Source organism: Apodemus sylvaticus, chromosome 22 (genome assembly GCF_947179515.1).
Source record: "Apodemus sylvaticus chromosome 22, mApoSyl1.1, whole genome shotgun sequence".
Taxonomy (NCBI): Eukaryota; Metazoa; Chordata; class Mammalia; order Rodentia; family Muridae; genus Apodemus; species Apodemus sylvaticus.
Genome location: NC_067493.1, coordinates 46,563,281 through 46,585,424, shown reverse-complemented (window position 1 = coordinate 46,585,424; position 22,144 = coordinate 46,563,281). Strand labels below are relative to the sequence as shown.

Below are 22,144 nucleotides of genomic sequence, written 5' to 3'. Positions count from 1 at the left end.
CTATGGTTATCTACCCTTAAGACTGGCAACCTTTTGCTTAAATTACACATTGCCTTTTAGAGTCTATTAAATAGACAAGCGTCTGACTCTACACCTCTGCTTCCAGGAAGTCAGTCTGCAGACTGAAGAACTCCCACAACTTAAGAAACATAAAAGCAAATACTATTGTATTTCACCAATGTATAGGATACTGAAAGCTGGAAGGCTAAATGCATATAGATGAGGAAGTGTTTATGCAGGCTATAGTAATCTGTTGAAAGGGATAACAGAGTTGTGAAAAATGAGTAAACCTATATATACTGAAGAGGAAAAAATTCTAAATGGATATCAAGATAATTTAATATTGGGGTTGGAGAGATGGCTCAAAAGTTAGGAACACTAATTGCTCTTTTAGGGTCCTAAGTTCAATTCCCAGTAATCACATGGTGGCTCACAACCATCTGTAATGGGATCTGATGCCCTCTTCTGGTATGTCTAAAGACAACTATGTTGTACCTATATGCATAAAAGAAAGAACTCTAAAAAAAGTTTAAAAAACAATAATTTAATATTTTTTGTATATACACATGTATGTATACATATCTTACATTTCCCATGTATTTGCTAACATGCACATGTGCAGATATATTAGCATTTTCATGTTGAGTTTGGTACAATGTACACTGAAGCATTAATAGTAGATGGTTAAAGCATGAGCCATGACAATGTGGTCTGCATCTATAAAACATTTTTATTTTATTTCATGTGTTTGGGTATTTTGTCTGCATGTATGTTTGTACACTACATGTGTGCCAAATTAGTCTGAGGCCGTAAGTGGGTGCTGAATGCCCTGGAACTGAAGTTATACATGGCTGTCACCACCATGCCAGTGCTGGGAATCCAACCCAGATCCTCTGGAAGAGCAGCAGGGCTCTGAACCTCTAAGTCAATGTTCTTCCCCTGTGGGCCTCGACTGCTTTGGGGGATGAACAACTCACTCACGGGGTCACACAAGATGAGGAGCCACACTAGGGCTGCAGCTTTAGAAGGGTGGAGGACCACTGCTCTGCCATCTCTCCAGTCATCCTCCACCCACCGTCTCTTACCCTCTGCCCTTTTCAAAAGATCTCAGAGCCCAGTATAGCCTCACACTTAGCTGGCTTTGAATTACTGATCCACCTGCCTTTTCCTCTCAAGTGCTGTAGTGTGCAGTGGTGTGCCACCACACAGCAGGTCCGCTCTGCTCTCCTTCTCTCTTGTTACCTCTCATTTCCCCTTTCCCTTTCCCTCCCCTCCTTTCCTCATCCCCTCCCCCTTCTTTCGTTCTTTCTTCCTTTCTTTCAACAGGGTCTTACTAGGTATCTGACTAGTTTTGAATTCACCTAGGTAGACCAGACTGGCCTTGAGCCCACAGCGATCTGCTGTCTGCTCTGCCTCCCAAGTGCTGGAAACACACACACACACACACACACACACACACACACACACACACACACACACACCTTTGACAGGGTCCCACCATTTTTCTCAGGCTAACCTCAAACTCATGTAGCCCAGGCCGGCCCTAAACCCTCCACCCTCTAATTTCAGCACCCCCAGTGCTGAGGTTACAGGGATGTGCCACTAGGCTCACCACCTTCGGTCTAGAAAGCATTGAATTTCTACTTATAATGGTTACTTTTGGTTTTACAAATAATTTTATAAGCTAAAAACTCATTTAAAGTGAAAAATCAAAAGTATTTAAAAATTAAAGTACAATTATATTTTAATGCTGTGTAAGGAAAAAACTGCAATTTAGAGTAGGTGGCACGTTAAGGTCAGAGAACTAAGGAACAGATGGACGTGTCCAGAACAGTTTATGCCAATCTGACACAGGAGAGCCATTCAGGAAAGCGGACTCTCAGATGAGAAAATGCCTCCCTAAGATCCAGCCGTAGGCTAGCTGGCTATGAATGCTGCTCCAGCTGTCAGTCCCAGGTGCTCTACACACTCAGGCTGAGCAAGCCCCGGGGAGCAAGGCAGGGAGCAGCACCCCGCCAGGGCTCTGCATCAGCTCCTGCTCCAGGCTCCCCCCAACTGTTCCTGCCCTGACTTCCCAACATTTATAAGCTGGAATCAACTGATTTTGGTCAATAGTATTTTATCACAGCAATAGAAACCCTAACTAAACAAGGAACATGGGAAGAGTCTTTATACTCCGTACATTTGTTTATTTATTTATTTAGGGTTCAGTGAGACAGGGTTTTTCTGTGTAACAGCTCTGGCCTCAAACTTATAGAGATCTACCTGCCTCTGCTTCACAAGAGCTGTGATTAAAAACATGTGCCACCATGTTTGGCTAACTCTTATATTTAAATCAAATATTGTTTTAATTTTCTGTGCAAATTTAGATTGTACTATTAGAAGAATTAAGCAAGATGAGATGGAAAACCTAGCAGCACGGATGACAAGGCCACGGCCCTGCAGTGGGAAGCCTGAGAGGCCAGGATGGGGAGGCACAGAAGGAAGCCAGGGGCCAGGGGCCTTGCATCCGAGCACAGCCTGCAGGACCTTATTCAGGTTGTCAGGCTTGTTGGCAAGCTCCTGTCCCCTCTGAGCCATTTTGCTGGCCCCTTTTATAACATGTATATGCATTGCTGTAGTCACTGCACAGTACTTTTCTACAAGAAAGCCTGGGGAATGTGAAAGTTTTTAATGATTGTGTGTGTGTGTCATACAGGGTATGCACCTGCACGTGCGCTGCGTAGGGGCAGAGGCTGGTTTCAGGGATCGCCTCCCTCACATTTCTTCCTTATGTCTAAAGCAGTCTCTCCCTGAACCCAGAGCTCACTCTTTTGGCTAGACTAGCTGGATCGTGAGGAGCCCGGGAAATGTCTGTCTCTGACCCCACTGCAGGGGTCACAGGCACATGCCATCATGGCTGCCACTCAGGTCCTCACACATGTGCACTGAGCCACCTCCCAGCTGCACCGATTTTGTCTTACGTTTATTTCTATGTGTATGTACATTCAAATGCCTGAGCCACATGCAGCACACGTGTGGAAGTCAGAGAATAACTTGTGGGACTCAGTTCTCTTCTTCCTGTGAGGGTTCAGGGGATTAAATCCATGTTGGCAGGAAATGCCCTCATCCAGTGAGCCATTCTGAGGGCCCATGCTGACTCTCTTAGTGATGAAGTACATCCTGTCAGAAAATCATCACATGGAACAGTTCAGGAGCAACTATAGCCTTCTTCATTTTTATACTGATATACTTGAAGAAGTAAAAGAAAATTCTAAAATGTCTGCTTTTAAGAACAAATCAACTATTCTTATTTCTCACCACTGACAATATAGACTAGAAGAACAACACTTAGGCTGAGCAGCAGTAGCGCACACCTTGCTACTTGGAGGCTGAGGCAGGCAGATCTCTGAGTTTGAGGCCAGCCTGGTCTACAGAGTGAGTGCCAGGACAGCCAGGGCAACATAGTGAGACCCTGTCTTGAGAAAAAGAAAAAGAAGAAGAAAACCCTAAAGTTTACATTGTTTGAAAGAATCCGAATGAGGCCTTTACAGTTAGTACGCTAGAGCATGTCCTAAAATCACTCTATTCACAGGAGGTCTCCAGGCCCCGCCTTCAGCACACTACACAGACTGCAACAGACAAGCTCCCAGGCTCCTCCTGGTCATGCCAATGCACACATGGTCGCTCAAAATCTCAAGCACAGGCTCAGACAAATGTGACTCCTCCCTTAGTGTTCCGAGAGAGTAAGAAGAAAGCACATAACTGTGACAAGGGGTGACAAAGCCACTGTGACAAGGGGTGACAAAGCCTAGCTTCCATGACTGCATCTTATTACAACTTGCAAGTATTTTACAAATAAATTATTGTAAGGCAAGATTGATTTAAGGTGAGACTATGCCACAGTTAAGACTACAAAAACTCTCCATTCAAGGACTGAGCAGTATTAACATACAGTTCTCATTTCAGAGGCTGGCATACTGCAGTCACATGCTTCTAGCTAAAAGGCAGATGCCACACTACACTATTAGTAGGCAGATGACCAGAGCTCCAGTCATGTCTGTTTATCGAGAAGACATCAAATGCTAATGCTTACAGAGAGCAAATATAAAAGCACACATATTCCTGGGGCTTGGAGTGGGGGTTAATGATTAGTATAATGTGAAAGGCTTTGGAACCAGACAGTAGTGATGGCTCAGCATGGTGAATGTAATCGGGGCCACTAATCACATGCTTGGAAGTGGCTGAAGTGACACATTTTATATTTTATGCACTACACAAAAAAAGCAAGCCAGAAGCCCAATGCTATGTGCTCCTACCCTAAGGAGGGTTAGGTATCCTAAGAGTCAGTCTTCAACCGCAGCTTAGCATCTGGTAGCTAAAATTCTATGTTCCTATCTTACTTATAAATTCTGTATAGTTAAAGACAAGGAATCAATCATATAAAAATCACTTGCCTAATTGCTTTCCTCTTTTCTTGTTGATCAGAAGAGACATACGCCTTCATCTCATCAGTAGCTCGACGAAGCTGAACTTCCAGGTTCTAAATGTAGAAACAAGTTTCAGGAAGTCGTTAATATTGGGGAGGTCTCAGATGGGGCCTACAAAATTGTTCAGCAGGCAAATGCCCTTGGCAGAAAGTCTGACAACCTAAGTTCCCAGTACCCACAGGGTAGAAAAAGAACACTGAGTCCTGTAAGTTGTTCTCTGACCTCCACACATGCACCAGGGTACATGGTGTATATGATCATATACATACACAATCAATAGATCAATAAAATAATTTTTAGTGAGGTATGGTAGTACACATCTTTGGTCCCAGCCCCCAGGAAGTACAGGCAGGATTCCTTTGAGTTTGAGGCCAGCCTAATCTATGTATCGAGTTTTAGAACAACCAGGGCTATACAGAGACCCTGTCTCAAAACACAAACACAAACAAAGAAAGAAAGAAATGGACAAATTTTAAACTTTTCCAAGAAAGCTTCTGACCCCTCTTTGGCTTACCTTAACCATGCAGTTTGTATAATGGTATTTACTTTCTTCTTGAAGACATTCTTCACGAAGTCCTCGCACTTCCTACAGTATATAATGTTACATGGGCAACAAATTATTGAAAGAAAAAAAGACACTTTGCTTTAAATGCACAACAGAAGAGCAACCATCAGCACCATCTCCTCAGCACCAGCTCACTGATGATAACTGTGCAGGCAGACACCTCTAGTCCTGAGACTATCCTAGCACTTTCTAACCAAAGGGGCAGCTATTCATTTATTAAGTTCTACTGTGTGTCTAACACTCTTGTAAAAGCCAGGGAGACAGCAGTGAGGAAGAATGGGGTCCTTCCTCTCACAGACAAGGAAATAGGGATGGGGCTGGTCCCAAGGGGCGCAGGTTCAAGTGGACAGCTCAGCACTGGGGAGATGGTATGGTAAGATGTGCCAGCCTGCGGTGGGGAGTGGGAAACTCTAGGCAGAGTGATCAGGGATGTGTCTGAGTAGGAGCTGACTCTCAGGCTGAGATCATAGGCTGAAATAAGGGGGAAGAAGACACTGAATGTTCCAGGCAGACAGGGGCATACACAGTAACCTGGAAGTAGAACCAAGCTTGGCCAGTTTGGAGTTCAGACAGTTTTGGAGTTGTCCACTGTGCTGGACTAGGAGGAGGACTACAGGATGCAGATACGACCTTGACCAGGCAGCTAGAGCCCCATACAACAGAGCCTAAAGGTTAGGGTTACTTCAAGTGTGCTGGAAAGCCAATGGAGGGGTGGCGTATATATGACACCACATCTGCTGTAGGAGATTAAATATTAATGGTGTAGGGCACCAGCGGATGCCCTACTACATTACTACAATGTAGTACAATGGTTACTACAGAGGTCTGCCCAAGAGAAAATGGACCTTAGGTGTTGGTCATACATATAGAAAAATTCAGAGTATACATATCAAGTTTAAAGGAATAAGGATTTCTGCTACCTTGGAGGCATGCTAGGAGGCGGTGGTAAAGATGTCATGACTCTGAGGGGGTGACAATATACACACACGGGCAGCTTTGGCTGAACTGTTAAAACAAAAGCCCTCTTACCTGCTCTAATTTGGACCGGTTACTTTCAAGGCCTGCTGCACAGCTATCATACTGGGCTTTCTTCTCATCACACTCCTGTGTTAGTTCCTAGTTTGAAAAGGGCAGATGATTAAGTGGAAAACAAAGGCAGAGAACGTGCCTCGGAAACAATGCGCGCCCTTGTCAGTCCTGTAACTTAACTCTAAGCTTCCTGGCATGCTGACGAGTTATTTATACAACAACTGGACATTCAAGAATTATGACGGACGGAGGTGCTGATAAGAACAAGGGCTGCCACATACTGATGTGTGTGCCAGGCTCTGGCTTACAAGCTGGGACACAACAGTGAACAAACAGCCCCTAAGAGACGCTCAGAGCCACGGCTGCTGGAGCCTCAGGAGATGGGCACGTGACCTGCACAGGAGCACACAGGACTCTTAGACCTAATCCAGGCTTGGGGATCAGTGGAGACAACTTCCTGGAGAAACCAATATCTAAACTAATGAGGGATCAGTAAGAATGGTTAAGGGAAGGTGAGCAAGGGAAAGTAGATGCTTAAAAAAAAAAAAAAGGAGCACTGTGTGTAAAGGATTGGAAGCAAAGGAGAACAAAAATTCAGGGACGTGTGAGGAGTCCATGTTTGGACTGAGTCTTGGAACAGGGAGAGAGGAGGCGGAAGACATTCATGGGGCTGTGATAAGAACTCTGAATCCTATTAAAACCCTGGACAGTAATTAAATCTTCAATACTGAGGGAGGTGCTGACTGTCACCTCCACATAAGGCTTAGAGGACATCCAGAAAGGTCAGTGCCTTGCCGAGATTATACTGCTATAAAAAAGGGTGAATTCAAGTTCTTTTAGTAGTTTCAATGTCTATTTAGATATTTTGGAGGAGATAATCTGAAAATCTCCTGCAAATACACAGGGATGAAAAGTATTTGCAGGCACAGCAAATGCCTGCTAAGGAGCAGCAAATGTCTCTTAAAATCCAAGGCTGAACTGAATTGCCAAGGAAGTAGAATCATCAGTACGTGAAACCAGACTGGTAGTGCTATCTTGGGGAAAGGAGTCTGTGGAGCAGAGGGACAGTAGCATCCACAGGGTAGGAGAAAGCACTGGACACAAGGGTGAGGCCTGGGTCTGAGGACCCTATAGTAGACCCAAGCTGCTCTCAATGTGGAAACTTCTAAAGCGTTAAGGGTTAAGGAGTAAGGGTTAAACTGAGCCTGAAAACAACCTTGGTTACCCAGTAGCATCCTTGGACACAGGGCAGATGCTGAGACCTTGCAGGCATGCGTCCTGTTGCATGCGCTGTCTCTGTGGATTGGGACTACATAGGGCTTGGCAGAACTAGAACTGTGAAAGTTGTAGAGAGGAGCTGCGGCCCCATGGGTTACAGTGAGCTAAGCGGTGGCTCAGTGGGAAACAGACTTGTGGGACCAAGGTGTGAGACAGTCCGTAGCTTGGTTGGGCAAGGTCACTCCGGAGACTCAACTCCATAATCCTGTGGCCATCAGTCATGTGTGGCCACGCCCCAGGCCCCTAGTGTTGTGGCTGGACTCCACCTCTGCAGTCACCTGGCTTTCCCTCAGCCAGGCTTTCCCTGCCCCTTGGTTACCTCTGGCTGTTGCCAGGTGACCCGGCTGACTATAAAAGGAGGCTTCTTTCCCTCCTTTTCTCTCGTGTCTCCCAGCTCTCTGTCTGTTTCCCCTCCTTCTCTTTCCACGTGGTCATGGTCTTCTCTCATCTCTCCATCTTCTCCTTTTCTCTTTACTTCCCTATCTCCTTTTCTCATTCTACTCTTTTAATAATAAAGCATGAAAACTAAGAACTGTCTCTTATTAAACCCGCTGAGTAAGAGCATGGAACAGGCCTCAGCCTTAGCAGCCACCAGGGAAGGCCCCAAGCCTCCTTACAGCTAAGCTGCGTCTCAGCCAGTCAAGCAACTCATAATAGGTATCGGGTGTGTAAACAGCCCTGCCCTTTGGGCAAATGCTCTCCGCTAGCTGGGCAGTCCCCTGCCCTATATAGGGCCTTCGGGCGCCTGCTCTCCCTATTGTAGCGCAGCGTGTGGTCCTGCCAGCATTTCCCTATCCCCCTTCATGGGCTCTGCTGCATAACAGAGTTCTCTCATATGCGGGACTCACAGTGTGCAACCCCCCCTTCTGCCCCCCACTCCTTTTTCCCACAGCTGGCACCCAATATGGGGCTCGAACCCACGACTCTGAGATTAAGAATCTCATGCTCTACCAACTGAGCTAGCCAGGCTGATATCCAAGTTCAAATCCTCGGAGCCACACAGGAGGAAAAAACTGACTCTCACAAGTTGACCTCTGACATCAGTGCATGTACACACACACACATACCACAAAATAAACAAATGAATGTAACAGTCATATGCCTCTTAAGTGGGAGAAAGGGCAGCGGCTGTGTGTACTTATAAAGCTTACAGGACCTGAGCGCAGATCTCAGCACTTACACTCGGCAGCCCCCAGCCATCTATAATCCAGATCCAGAGGATTCAAGGACTTCTTCTAGCTCTCACAGTTGTCCCACTCCTGCCACATGGTGTACACATGCACACAACTAAATACAAATAATGATGATGATGATGATGATGTCTTTATTGCATGTTTTTAAGCTCAGCTCTCGGGGGGCAGAAGCAGAGGCTGATGAATTTCTTTAAATTCAAAGCTAGCCTGGTCTACACAGTGAGTTCTAGGGTTACACAGTTAGACTCTGCCAATACATAAATAAGTAAATAAATAGACAAATAAACAAATGAAATCTATTTACTAACTCCCATAAAATTTTTGGAAAATATTTAAGGCCCTATTAAGTTATATTCTTTCTCTGCTAACATCTCTGAGACAGGATCTCAGGTAGCCGTAGCTGGCCTTGAACCTTTTTTTTTTGAGACAAAAAATAATATAATTTTTGTTATATAACAAAATATAATTGTTAATTATAATTGTTTTGGCTGTGCTAGAACTTACTATGTAGACCAGGCTAGTTTTGAACTCACAGAGATCCTCTTGCTCTGTCTCCTGAGTGCTAGGATAAGGGTGTGTCTCCATGCTCTTGAACTTGCTTTCTATACTGAAGATTCCTTTGGGTTTGGTGGAGAAGCACCTGGACAGTGCCTTAGGAACACTGCTGTTCTGCTCACAAGTGGGGCAGGAGGACCACAGAACAAAGGGAACGGCTTACTTTTATTTATATGTACATGAATGTGATGATTTGTATAAGCTTGGCCCAGAGAGTGGCACTATTAGAGGTGTGGCTCTGCTGGAGTAGGTGTGGCCTTGTTGGAGTAGGTATGTCACTGTGGGTGTGGGCTTAAGACCTTCACCCTAGCTGCCTGGATGTCAGTCTCCTCATAGCAGCCTTCAGATGAATATGTAGAACTCTCAGCTCCTCCAGTACCATACCTGCAGTACCATGCCTGCCTGGATGCTGCCATGTTCCCACCTTGATGATAATGGACTGAACCTCTGAACCTGTAAGCCAGCCCCAATTAAATGTTGTTTTTTATGAGTTGCCTTGGTCTCGGTGTTTATTCACAGCAGTAAAACCCTAAGACAATGTATGTATATCTCTGTGGGCATCTGTCACATATATGCAGGGGTCCATGGTGGCCAGAAGGTATCATATCCCTGAGCTAAAGTTACAGGACGCTGTGAGGCAACCTGTGTGGGTGCTCTGACCTAGACTGATTTCTGGAGGAACAGCAAGTGCTCTCAGCCACTTTGAGACTTTAAAGGGGAGAAGGCTCTGCCTAGAAACAAGGCCTACAAGGTAGTCTGGGGCTCCTGTGTACTAGGAATTAGCAGCTTGGTGAAGGTACTAGCTGGGATATATGGCCATGCCTTAGGCCTAGGATGGAGAGAGAGCTGCAGGGGTGTAGCTGTACCCCTCTATAGATAGCAGCAGCATCTATAGTCAAGTCCAGCATCCACCCCTTCCGAGCCCAAGTGCTGGACTGCAGGAGGCTGCCACAGGCCAGCCCTGCTTGGTGCAGGGGTTAAACCTGGGCTCAGGCATGTACGCTACCCACTGAGCTCCATACCCCAGTCCTTCAGACTTTCCCTTAAACAAGGCTGTACAGCATGTGTCATGTATAATTTTGGGGTTTGACAGCTTGAATCATGTATTATATGGGGGTTTGGAGGATTTTTGGAGACAGGATATCATGGACCCTACGATGGCTTCAAGTTTAACATGCAGATGTAACCAGAGATAACCCTGAACCTCTGATCCAGCTTATACATCCACCTTAGTTTTTCTTTTATAAGAAAAATAGCAATCAATCAATAAAAAGTATTTCAAGAAAACTAAGCTATTAGATTGCATACTCTAAACTGAGTATACAATTACAATGGCATGTAATTAACTATAGAATTGCCTCTAAGAAAATAAACTTTTCAAGGCATCATTCTAGTTACAGATGATTATAAAATTTTAGATACATGTTAAGGTGTAAATCTCGAGTTGGTGATATGCTTGATTTTAAATAGTTATAAACTTTAATTTTAGAATGCATTCTAAGTACAAGAGAAATACCTGAGGATAGACAGCCCATTAAAGTGAAGAGTATACAATATTTTAAAATATTCTTGGTCTTTAAACATATGATAGCGTCACTGGGCATGGTGGCACACACCTATAATCCCAACACGTTGGGAGTGGGGCTGGCTGATCTCTATGAGTTTGAGACCAGCCTGGGCTACATAGTGACTTCCTGGGCAGCCAGGTCTACATAGTAAGATCTGCACTTAAAACAAATTGAAACAGAACAAAATAAAAAGGCAAGGCCTAACAGGATGTGAGATTCCCTTAGCTCATGAGTTCTAGGCAACAGTCAGACCCTCTCCCAAACACAGATAATGATCGGAATGTGAACAACGGCTGTTAGGACCTGGGGATGGATGGAGCTTACTGGCACAATGCTTTGCCTAGCAAGTGTCAAATGTGAGACTCCATCTGCAATGTCATAAAAGTAAAAGCAAAAATAAACCAACCAACTAAGCAAGCAAACAAACAAACAAACAAAAAAAAACCCCCACCAAAATCTTAGGAAGGCTGGGGAACAGATTAGTGGCTAATCAAAGCATGCTATTCTAGCACACGAAAGGCCCTGGATTCCATCTCTGGTGACACAAAACACACAAATCAAATCAAGGACAAGAGAGAAGCTGGTAGTGAGCATTTGGTATAACAGGACTAGAAAGGCCGTGGCGTGAGATACTGAACAAGAAGGCAGTGGGAGCTGAGGTTCAAGGCATAACACAAGGCTCCCCCAAGAGGAGAGGACCATGATACAGAAAAAAGAAATTGTGGTAAAAAGACTGGCAGGTGGCAGAAATAGAGGAAGATCCCCCAAAGATTCAGGGGTCTCATTACATTACTAGTGTGGTGTTATAGATACTTGCTCTGCCATTTGTCACAACACAATCTTAGCCAGGTCCCTATTCTCTCTGCTTCCCACCCTCCCTCCCTCCCTTCACTCCCTTCCTTCCTCCTCCCCCCGTTGTTCCTTTCTTTCTTTCCATAAAGGAAGTTCCTGTCTCTTTGGATTGTTGTAAGGTCCAATAAAGACTCAGTGAAGCAGTATTCGGCAAAACCAGAACGGGGAAGTGGGAAGGGGTGGGTGGGAGGACAGGGGAAGAGAAGGGGGCTTACGGGACTTTCAGGGAGTGGGGGGGCTAGAAAAGGGGAAATCATTTGAAATGTAAATAAATTATATCGAATAAAAAAAAAAAAAGAAATGCCAGAGTACAAGGTACACAGCTAGTGCTCAACAAATATTGTTAATATCAAATTTACCATCACTACCTGGAAGTCCCCATTGCTAACACTCCTACAGCTCTTCAGGTCCAAAATGTCTTAGTGTCCCTCTGGCCTGGTTCATAATATACTAAGTAATATATACATTCTTTTCTCTTTAGATATGATTTCCTTTATCTTGCTTGAATTTCCTTATGTGCTGCTACCATATCACTTAGAGAATACACCCGAGAGAGCATGGCTGTCTCTTCCACCTCCTCTGTGACAACAGTGTGTAATGAGACAGACTGAGGTAAGGCATCTTAGGCCGGACATGGTGGCATTCACCTTTAATCCTAGCACTTGGAAGAGGCACTGGATCTCTTTAAATCCAAGACCAACATAGTGTAAACATATAGTTCCAGGGCAGCCAGGGCTATGTAATATAGGAGACAGACCCTGGAGAGTCAGAGAGAGAGAGAGAGAGAGAGAGAGACAGACAGAGTCAGAGAGAGTCAGAGAGACAGAGAGAATTTGCAGGCTAGAGTAAGACCCCTACTTTCGTTTCCCATTTGTCTATCTGGATAAGCTTCTAACCCTATCTCAGACTGGGTGGCATGTTCTATAGAAAGGAAACGATGTCTATAACTGACTTCAGAGTCTATGTGGTTTTCCACTCTGGAGCTAACACTGACAGGTCCTCACATAGACTGGTTTTCTACTTCCGTCCTCAGGCACAGCAAGATGGTTCACACTCACACTCCCAATTGCTCCAGAGATGGTGAAGCAGCCAGGACACTGCTGCCAATCGCTAGCGGCCTCTGGAACGTGTGCAGGGCCCTCCCCTCTGACGGCTCTCCTTTAAGGCCGGGGTTACAAGCTTCCAAGGATGGCACTTGGGCTTAGCCTACTGCACCTCCAAACAGAACTCATCATCCAAGGCTGCCTTGCTATCCCGGGACACTCTGCCTCACTCGGCCACAGAAGAATGATATTTAACATTTACAGTTCTCAAATGCAAATGATTTTTACCTGGCTGCATTTTGTATTTCAGTTTGAATTCCTTCTCCCCAGCCTTCACTGATTTATGACAAAGTAAGTGACAAAAACCAAACAAGATCTTTGCGGGGTCGCCATCACTGCCTTATGTCATGTCAGCTCAGTAACTAATTTCCCTTTCATTATCACCCAAGTAAAACACTTAAGAGTCCACCTAAGAAAGACAGCAGAGCTGGGCGGTGGTGGCGCACGCCTGAAATCCCAGCACTTGGGAGGCAGAGGCAGGCGGATTTCTGAGTTCAAGGCCAGCCTGGTCTACAGAGTGAGTTCCAGGATAGCCAGGGCTACACAGAGAAACCCTGTCTCAAAAAAAAAAAAAAAAAAAAAAAAAAAAAAAAAAAAAAAAAAAAAAAAAAGAAAGAAAGAAAGAAAGAAAGACAGCAGAAACATCAAACTTACTTGACATTTCTGACGCAACTGCCGTAGTTCTTTTATAACTGGAGCTAAAGCTGACTTCTTTTCCGATACCAGGGAATTCAGTTTTTTCACCTGTCATTTAAAACAAAAGACATGACATTTAAAAAAAATGAAAAAAATGCTGCATATTTAAAAATACTACTGCCATTAAATAAAGACTTAAATAAAACCTTTAATTACTTTAGTGCCAAATAATAGGAAAGAGATTGAGTAGATGTTAGTTTCTTTTTTTCTTATTTTTTGAGGGGGGGATAAGGGTCTCATTATGTACTTCTGGCTGTCCTCAAACTCACAGAGATCTGCCTGTCTCTGCTTCCCAAGTGCTAAGATTATAGATGTATGCACTAGACCTGGTTAGTAGAAGTTAATTCCTTAGCAAGGTACAGTACCACTTATTGGTTCTAAATGTCAGTTATCATGATTACACACCATTCTGAGAAGATGTCTGTAATCTAACATGAAGGCACAAAGCAACTGCAAGTTACCTGTGTACCATTATAATGTCATTGTCTCTGAGATATACGCAACTCAGAAGGCCACATAAAATGAGCACGAATACACGCCGTGTGAATAACTGACAGAACAGAGGTGCTGGAGGCCTCCATACTAAACACTAATCATTTTTAGAAACTAGATTTGCGCAAAATCCAAAGAGTCCTAGGATACATTCAGGGAAGTCTTTGAGTTTGGGGATGCAACTACTAACCAATAAATAAAAGATTTTAATATCACGCTTGATGAAAATGTCCCAGTGCAAATCCTACATGTCCGCCATAGCTTTCCCTGGTACATGTTTACAGCCTGAAGCCTGTTCCCCTACAGAGACTGCTGCTAAAAGACTAGCTAAGCTCCCTCCTTGTTCCTCTGAGCATAATAAACAGTGGGTGTGCAGTGGCAGCTTCTTAGAGCCTGGGCCACTGATCCCGGCTTTTCTATGTATTTGCCTGTGTGTCTGTCCTGCCTTCCATGCCTTGCTGCAGCAAGAGGTCAACCCCTGGTACCATACAAGCATGTGGCAAAAGAATAGAAAGTAAACATAGTATAGAGATGGACATTTGAATGTTTAACTGAAAATTAACACACACACACACATGCACACACGCAGATGCACGCACATGCACACGCACATGCACATGCACACGCACATGCACATGCACACACTGTGAGAGCACAGTGAGTCAACAAGGACAGAGGCGCCATTACCATCTCTGACATGTCGTCCAGGGTCCGGCCTTTCATCTCGTCGACCTCACTCTTCAGGGCCGACACTCTCTCAAGCTCCTCTTGGGTATAACTGTATCCAGATATACCCTTCTTTTCTTCAATAGTTCGCTATAAGACATAAATGATGAGGATATAAGTATTGGCATCTTCTTCCCATAAGAAATACTTCCTATTTCTGTTGAAAAGCTGTAACATAAAGTCATTCAGAATCGTAACTACAATCTGCACTTACTTCAATTATTATTTCATCCAGGAACACATCTTTATACACTATAATCCTGTACTCAAAGTTGCCATGCTGTCTTGAGATGCAGAGGAAGCGTATCTAACTTCAGATTTTCAAATAATGCCACATACTTAGTGTAGAACATGAAACACACGATGCAGCAATGCACCTGATAGATATGTGGACAAAGTGTGTCTTCCTAAGCGACTGTGTTCCTCCACTTCTCTGCTGCTTCTTATCTACCTGCTTTTTTGAGCACAGTTCATGTCACTAGTACACAGCAGTGAGCACAAAGGAGGGTTCTTTCTAGTAGAACTATCTTATTTCTAGTAGAAAAAATACACAATAAAAAACCAGTAAGTAGAATACATTCAAGGTAGAATGGATTTGCTACAGTAAGTATGTGACATCATCTGAGCACAGCTCTGCTGTAAGGATGGAAGTGGAACCCCAGCAATGGAGCAGCAACCTTAGTCTACAAGAAAAACGCAACATCCCGGACAGGAAGTGGAGCAATGTGGATGTGTGTGAGGTTGCGCGTGTGTGGAGCTGACCCCCAGTGTCCTCCTCCATTGCTCCCCATCATGTTTTCTGAGACAGTGCTCCTCACGGAGCCTGGACTCACTGACTGGAGCGCAGCCTTGCTGGAAGTGCCTGTAGCCGTCTGGTCTCTGCCTCCCTGCGCCAGGCTTGCACTGGGGTGCATCACTTAGATAGGGTGTTAGGACTGAACTCAGGGCATCCTGCTTACATGGCAAGCCTGGACTGAGGCAGCTCCCTGTAAAAAAAACTTTCAGGGAACAGAGAATAGTTGATCCCAGCACTCAGAGGCAGAGGCCAGCCTGGTCTACAGAGCAAGTCCTAGGATGGCCAAGGCAACACAGAAAAATCCTGTCTCAAAAACCGAGAGGGGAGTGAGGAGAGAGAGAAGGACTCAAAATTGAAGGTACTTGTGATCTAATGAGAAGTTTCTGTGGTATGGCAAGTTTTAAAACCTTATTGGAAGCCAGGCATAGTGGTACACGACTGCAATTCCAGCACTCAGAAGACTAAAGCAGGAGATCATGACTTCAAAGCCAGCTCGGACTACACAGTGAGTTTCAGGGCAGCCAAGCCTACACAGTAAGATCCTAGCTCGAAGAACAATAAAAAGTATCATTGAGCCAGGCGGTGGTGGCGCATGCCTTTAATCCCAGCACTTGGGAAGCAGAGGCAGGAGGATTTCTTAGTTCAAGGCCAGCCTGGTCTACAGGGTGAGTTCCAGAACAGCCAGAGCTATACAGAGAAACCCTGTCTTGAAAAACCAAAAAAAAAAAAAAAAAAAAAAAAAAAAAAAAGTATCATTGAAGAATATTCCAAAGATTTCTGGGCTGCCAATATGACTAGCATAAAAGAGAAAAAGGAATCATGGAGAATTAGCACACAATTCTGCAAGCAACTTCACCTGTGGGATAATCAAACTCCTTAGTTGTATGTTGCGGAGGAAGACACTCAGAGAAGAGAAATGGGTGTCTGGACAGGCCTGGAAAGATGTCTCAGTTAAGAGCATTTGTTGCTCTTACAGAGGATGCAGGTTTGGTCCCAGCACCCACGTGGCAGCTCACAATTACCTGTAACTCTAGTTCTAAGAGATCTGAGTCCCTTTCCTGACCTTCATGAGTACCAGGGAATATGGGGCGCACACACACATGCAGGCTAAATATTTATACATATAAAAATAAATCAATCTAAGAACAAAAGGAGATACAAAGCACAAGACAATAAAATAATCTGAAGAAAATCACTGTGAGAAACAATACTGTGGGATGAAAAACACAAAAAGGGATGCACATGATTAGTAAAAGAAGACTCAGGACCAGTGAGGTGGCTCAGGTAAGGACACTTGCTGCCACGTCTGATGACCCGAGTCCCATCCCTGTGGAGCAAGGAGAAAGCAGGCTCCCAGAAGTTGTCCTCGGATATCCACACATGGCACTGGACACACACAATACACAAACAACGGTAACACAATAAGAAAGGAACTGGGGAGTGGCAGCTCGGACCAAGCAGGAGGGAGGAGAGGACAGTCTGAGAACCTACGCAGCCCACAGCACAGGAGGGAACTGGAAAGCCCCACATGTTTGATGTGCAGTCAAGGCTAAAGGAATCAGGTGGAGGTAGGAGATCGTCTGAGCGATAATGCAGGACTACTGTTGATCTTTAGTGTTCTCAGGATCCATGCTCAGTTCACAGGAAATTTTAGTCTTAAATCTCTACAGACTGTTCATTATCACAGCAATGGAAGTTCATATTGTCGACGTGCGACATATGAGATGCCCTTCACCTCAACCAGGATCGCCGTTTACAGCAGCGTCCTGACGAAATAGCTTCCCCCACATGGGAAAGGAGGGAAAATGTCACACCAAGAGAGTTGCAGGGTCCTGGCACTCAGGGCGGCCCCACAGTAACGCTTCACCTATCACGAGCCAGCCAAAGCACAGACACAAGGAACAGGCCTGCAGACTAACTCCACGCGGCACCTTCCCTGGAAGTTTCTTCCCAAAGCGTCTCAGAAAGTGCATGTATAAGCCATGATAAATAGATGCTTTACAGTCACTCGCTTGGAATGATAATTTTGCTCATATTAACTAGCTAACCAAAAGAAAAACCCTCTTGGACTTCCAACTTCTATTAATAACCCCAAAGTAGGCACAGATATTTTTTTTAAAAGGCAGTGCTTACTGCTGTATTAAAAAAAAATGAATCAGCTTATATGACATCTCTGTGATTAATCAAAGAAAATTAATAATTGGATGATTTTCCAGTGAAAACAATGACCTCAGCATAAAGCTACAAGCCGTAAAATAAGCCTCCTGACATCTGTATTTTTAGCAGCCGTGATAAAGCTGTATTACCAGCTGATGCTGAATGGTCTCCTGACGCTGCTTCAGAAGTTCTTCTGTCCTCTGCAGGAGGCCGAACTCAGCCTTAAATTCAGCAATTATCTGATGCTTCTTTTTGAACACTGTGCTTTTGCTTCGAAGTTTACTGACGTATCGCTTGAACTGCAAAAGAAGAACCCAAACATTATAAATAAACTCATTGTATTAAAAAGCCTTTCTTCTCTTCTTCAGCAGTCCATGAAGATAAAAGCCCAGCTGTCTTAGAAACTAGCAGAGACTAATTGCTTAATATTTATGCCCTTAACATGTGGATACCATATGCAGTGCAGAGAGTCAGGGAGGGTGTCGGACCCCTAGGAACTGGAGTTACAGATGGTTGGCGTGAGCTACCACATTGGAGCTGCGAGCTGAATCTGGCTCTTCTTTGTTTTTTCAGATGAGGTGCAGCTCTGGCTGTCCTAGAACTTGCTATGTAGACCAGGCTGGCCAGGCAATGTATCTCCATACCCAGCTGTGATCCAGGCCCCTCTGTAGGAGCAACTAGTGCTCTTAATCCCTGAGCCATCTCTCCAGCCTTAAGACCAACTGCTTAATTAAACTATATATACATCTTCATTTTTTAACTCATCTAAATATTCTGAATCCTCATATAAAAGCTCTTCACTTTAAACTTTACAAATAAGAAATTAAAAACAAAACAAAACAAAACACCCAGCAACTGAACCCAAAACAGTCAGAAGGCCTAAGGCAGAGGAAGTTGGAAGGAAGTGGCCGTGAGTGGTGGTGGCCCTGGTCTTGCCATGGAGTCTTGTGAGTGACCGTGTGCTGCTAGAAGTGCACTGGCCTCACTGGGCTCCACACTGAGAGCCAGAGTCAGCCACAGCGACTACTAGTCACCTGAGAAATGCCTGGGCCTGTTTCCTTAGGAAGCATTTCAGGCCAGGATAGGACTCATCCTGAACTGAAGAACTTAAGAATACTGCATGGGGCTGGAGAGTTGGTTCAGAGGTTAAGAGCAGTGACTGCTCTTCTGAAGGTCCTGAGTTCAAATCCCAGCAACCACATAGTGGCTCACAACCATCTGTAATGAGATCTGATGCCCTCTTCTGGTGCATCTGAAGGCAGCAACAGTGTACTTATATATAATAATAAATAAATATTTTTTAAAAAAAATACTGCATGTTAGCAGGAACTTGGTCACTTAATTCAGCCACTGCCCTCTATGTGATGGTCAAGCTGTGACTATGCTGCACTAATTAAAGACTTATCATGATGACATGCCAACTGGAGTTTGGAAAGCCAAGTGAAATCAACTATTTTAAGAAAGTCACAGAATAAACATTACTCATTACATATTACAGCACTGTGGCAGAGACTACGACTCCAGACAAGGCTCTCTACTCACCAAGCTGAAAGAAACCACCCAGGTTTACACTGCCGGTGAGCATGGAAAAGACTGAAGGGGCCCTAGCGCACAGAGTGGCTAAACCTGTGCTGGGGCACAGGTCGGAAAGAAGGGCGCGGGTTAGAGGAGCTCACGGGAAGCCTCCCGGAAGAAGTTACATCACCAAAGTGAAGGCCTGGGAGTTTGGCTCAGGGAGGAGGGAGAAGCCGTGACCAGCACTCTGGCAGCTGGGGCAGCCTGTGCACACACAGGTCCTGACACACTGGCGAAGGCCGGAGGCAAGTGAGAAACTGCTGGTGAGGAACACCAACGCCCACGCCACCACACCCAGGCCTTCTCCCACAAGGGTAGTGCCTCTAACACAAGGAGCATTTCATTAACTACAGACTGAAAAGTCTACTGTGGAGACCAGGGCTGCCGTAAGTGTATTCCACCTCCATAAAACAAAAAGCGCCTCCTGTTCCACCCACCCAAAGACAACTACCAACCGTAGAGAATACGTTGGTTTGTTTTGTTTCTGGATTTTTTGGAAACAGGGTCTTATTACATAACAGCCTTTGCTGTCCTGAGCTTGTGATGTAGACCAGGCTGACCCTGAACTTACAGAGATCCTCCTGTCTCTGCCCCCCTAGTGTTGGAATTAAGGGCATGTGCCATGGCAGCCAGTGTACAGTGCTTCTTAAAACTAAGTTTTAAGACTGTGAGTTTAATAAATAACATACTTACTAAAGTAATGAACATACTATTGAATAAAACCTTAGAATTGAGAGAAAGATAATGTCCAAAGACACTATACCAATGAGGATTTTTCTTCTAAGCTGGTCTTTTATTGTTGCTGATGAGAAAGATAAGCTATTTTTACCCAAAGAATTAGATCTCAGCAGGGCATTGGTGGCCCACGCCTTTAACCTGAGCACTTGGGAGGCAAAGGCAAGTGAATCTCTGAGTTCAAGGCCAAGCTGGCCTAGAGAGTGAGTTCTAGTATGGCCAGAGCTACATAGGAAAAAACCCATCTCGGAAAAATAAATAAATAAATAAATAAAATTAGGTCTCAATTGACTATTTGACACTACAGGACACAGAGTATCCTCAGTCTTCAGAGCTGATATTTGGGATTCTTTAACTATTCTATTTATATATTTAATATTTTTGGATTCTCGAGACAGGGTTTCTCCGTGCAGCCCTGCTAGCCTTGTAGACAGGTTGATACTGAACTAGGATCTGCCTCTGCCTCCTGACTGCTGAGATTACAGGTGTGCAGGGTGACACCATGCTCTGTAGGGTTGAGGGTCCCTTGTCTGCTCCGCCTTAGGGCATAGCTGCTCCTGCTGGGACCCTGTGGTTAAGACACAGGGAAGGATGCTGGGGAGGGGGGCGAGGGTGGGGGGGAAGTGCAGTCTGAGGCCTGAGACAGCGGGCTGGCTGGGGGAGGGGGGATCCCCAGGCCTGCGATGAGGCCAGGCCATCTGCTTCTCAGGCTCTCAGACACGCAGGTGCCCCTGGGCTGGCCAAGGAAGAGCAGAGAACAGAGTGAGGGCCCACAGGCTGGATCTAGCCTGGGACCAGGGGAAGAAGGGGGAAGCTACAGCGGGTCTGTCTGAGCTAGGTGGTTGTGGTGTCTGGGAACACAGAGCGGCCTTCTACCTTCTCCATCCCAATGCGGAGCCCCGTGAAAAGAGGCAGTCCACGGTTTTAAGGCATTTATTGTCATGATGTAAAGTGGATGAGTGAAACCTTACCTCACTTCTCAGGGTGGGCCTGAGGGTAAATACCTTTTTAAAATTTATTTTGTAAATACCGAGTGTCTGGGAAGGAAAGCTTATTGGCTAAGCCTCCAGGCCTTAGGTGCCTCATTGAAATGAAGATCTGTCTTGAGCTATGGGACCACAGGTCACATCCTCTACCTGTGGAGGGGCTTGGGGCGTTGCCCTTATAGGATGGCCACAAATCTATATATCCACTGGCTGCAGCCAGTGACAGGGGCCTGGGAACAGGTCCTACTGTCCCTCTGGAGTCTCCAGGGATTTTACCCTTAGCTCATCCGGGAACCAAGCTACCTTTCACAGTCCCACAATGCTCCACTTAAATACTTGATTTTTTTAAAATTTTTATTTTATGTGTATGGGAGGGTTGGCTGCATGTATGTAGGTGCGTATGTCAGCTGCTGAAGGCTAGAAAAGAAATTTGATTGCCTGGAAGTAGAGTAACAGATGGCTGTGACTACCATGTAGGTGCTAGGAATTGAACCTCTGTAAGAACAGCTAGTGTTCCTAACCACTGAACCATCTCTCCAGCCCCACAATTTTTGATTTTATTACCATCAACCGTGTTGAAAATGCTGCTTCACATAAACACACAGGACAAAATAGCCATCTCAGGATTGTTGAAATTTTTGTCTTAATCCTAGGCTAAAGTTAATTTAACATTTTTTAATGAGATTTAAGATAGCAACTCAGACAGTCATTTTTAAGATCAAATCAGGTAATGCAATACAACCCAAAGATAAACTAATTTGATATTTGCACACCGAGGCATGATGGTGGGGAATATGAAGTCTTTGTTTCCTATAATCAGACCACTGTGTTCCTATAACAGCATTTTTTTTTTTTGAGACAGGGTTTCTCTGTGTAGCCCTAGCTGTCCTGGAACTCACTCTATAGACCAGGCTGGCCTCGAACTCAGAGATCCACCTGCCTCTGTCTCCCAAGTGCTGGGATTAAAGGTGTCCACCACCACTGCCCAGCTACACAGCAGAAAATTTTGTATGGACAGTAGAAACATTACAATTCTTAATAAGCCAATGATATTGAATGTGGGCTATGGGAATGATGGCGTGTGTGTGTGTGTGTGTGTGTGTGTGTGTGTGTGTGTGTGTGTGTATGCGCATGCGTGTGTGGATGTATGTGTGTTTCCAAACGAGGTTGCAGAGAGGTCCTATGACACAACATGGGTTAGCACTGCCAGAAATACTACAGATTCATTACATGTTTGTATATATTTGATTCCAAATTAATTTTTGGTTACTGCATGTTCAAAACCTTTTATTGCTGTCCCTTCAATGTGTGTGTGTGTTTGTGTGTGTGTGTGTGTCCAAAATTCTGTTACATCATCCCATGAACTTGC

General features: G+C 44.8%; 1 protein-coding gene and 1 non-coding gene across 4 annotated transcripts in view; both read right to left on the bottom strand.

Annotated features, from left to right (window-relative positions):
- The window catches only part of Ift81 (intraflagellar transport 81), a 75,061-nt gene that overhangs the window by 15,008 nt on the left and 37,909 nt on the right, over nt 1-22,144 (bottom strand). For all 3 annotated transcript variants that reach the window (XM_052168499.1, XM_052168497.1, XM_052168498.1), the window contains exons 12-17: nt 17,629-17,778; nt 14,488-14,616; nt 13,267-13,356; nt 6,064-6,150; nt 4,984-5,055; nt 4,437-4,522 (exon numbers count right to left, since the gene is read on the bottom strand). In XM_052168499.1, the coding sequence (XP_052024459.1) occupies nt 4,437-4,522; nt 4,984-5,055; nt 6,064-6,150; nt 13,267-13,356; nt 14,488-14,616; nt 17,629-17,778 (614 nt within the window). The remainder of the gene's footprint in view (nt 1-4,436; nt 4,523-4,983; nt 5,056-6,063; nt 6,151-13,266; nt 13,357-14,487; nt 14,617-17,628; nt 17,779-22,144) is intronic.
- Trnak-cuu (transfer RNA lysine (anticodon CUU)) lies at nt 8,238-8,310 on the bottom strand. Its single transcript has one exon. It is a non-coding gene; the product is annotated as a tRNA-Lys (tRNA).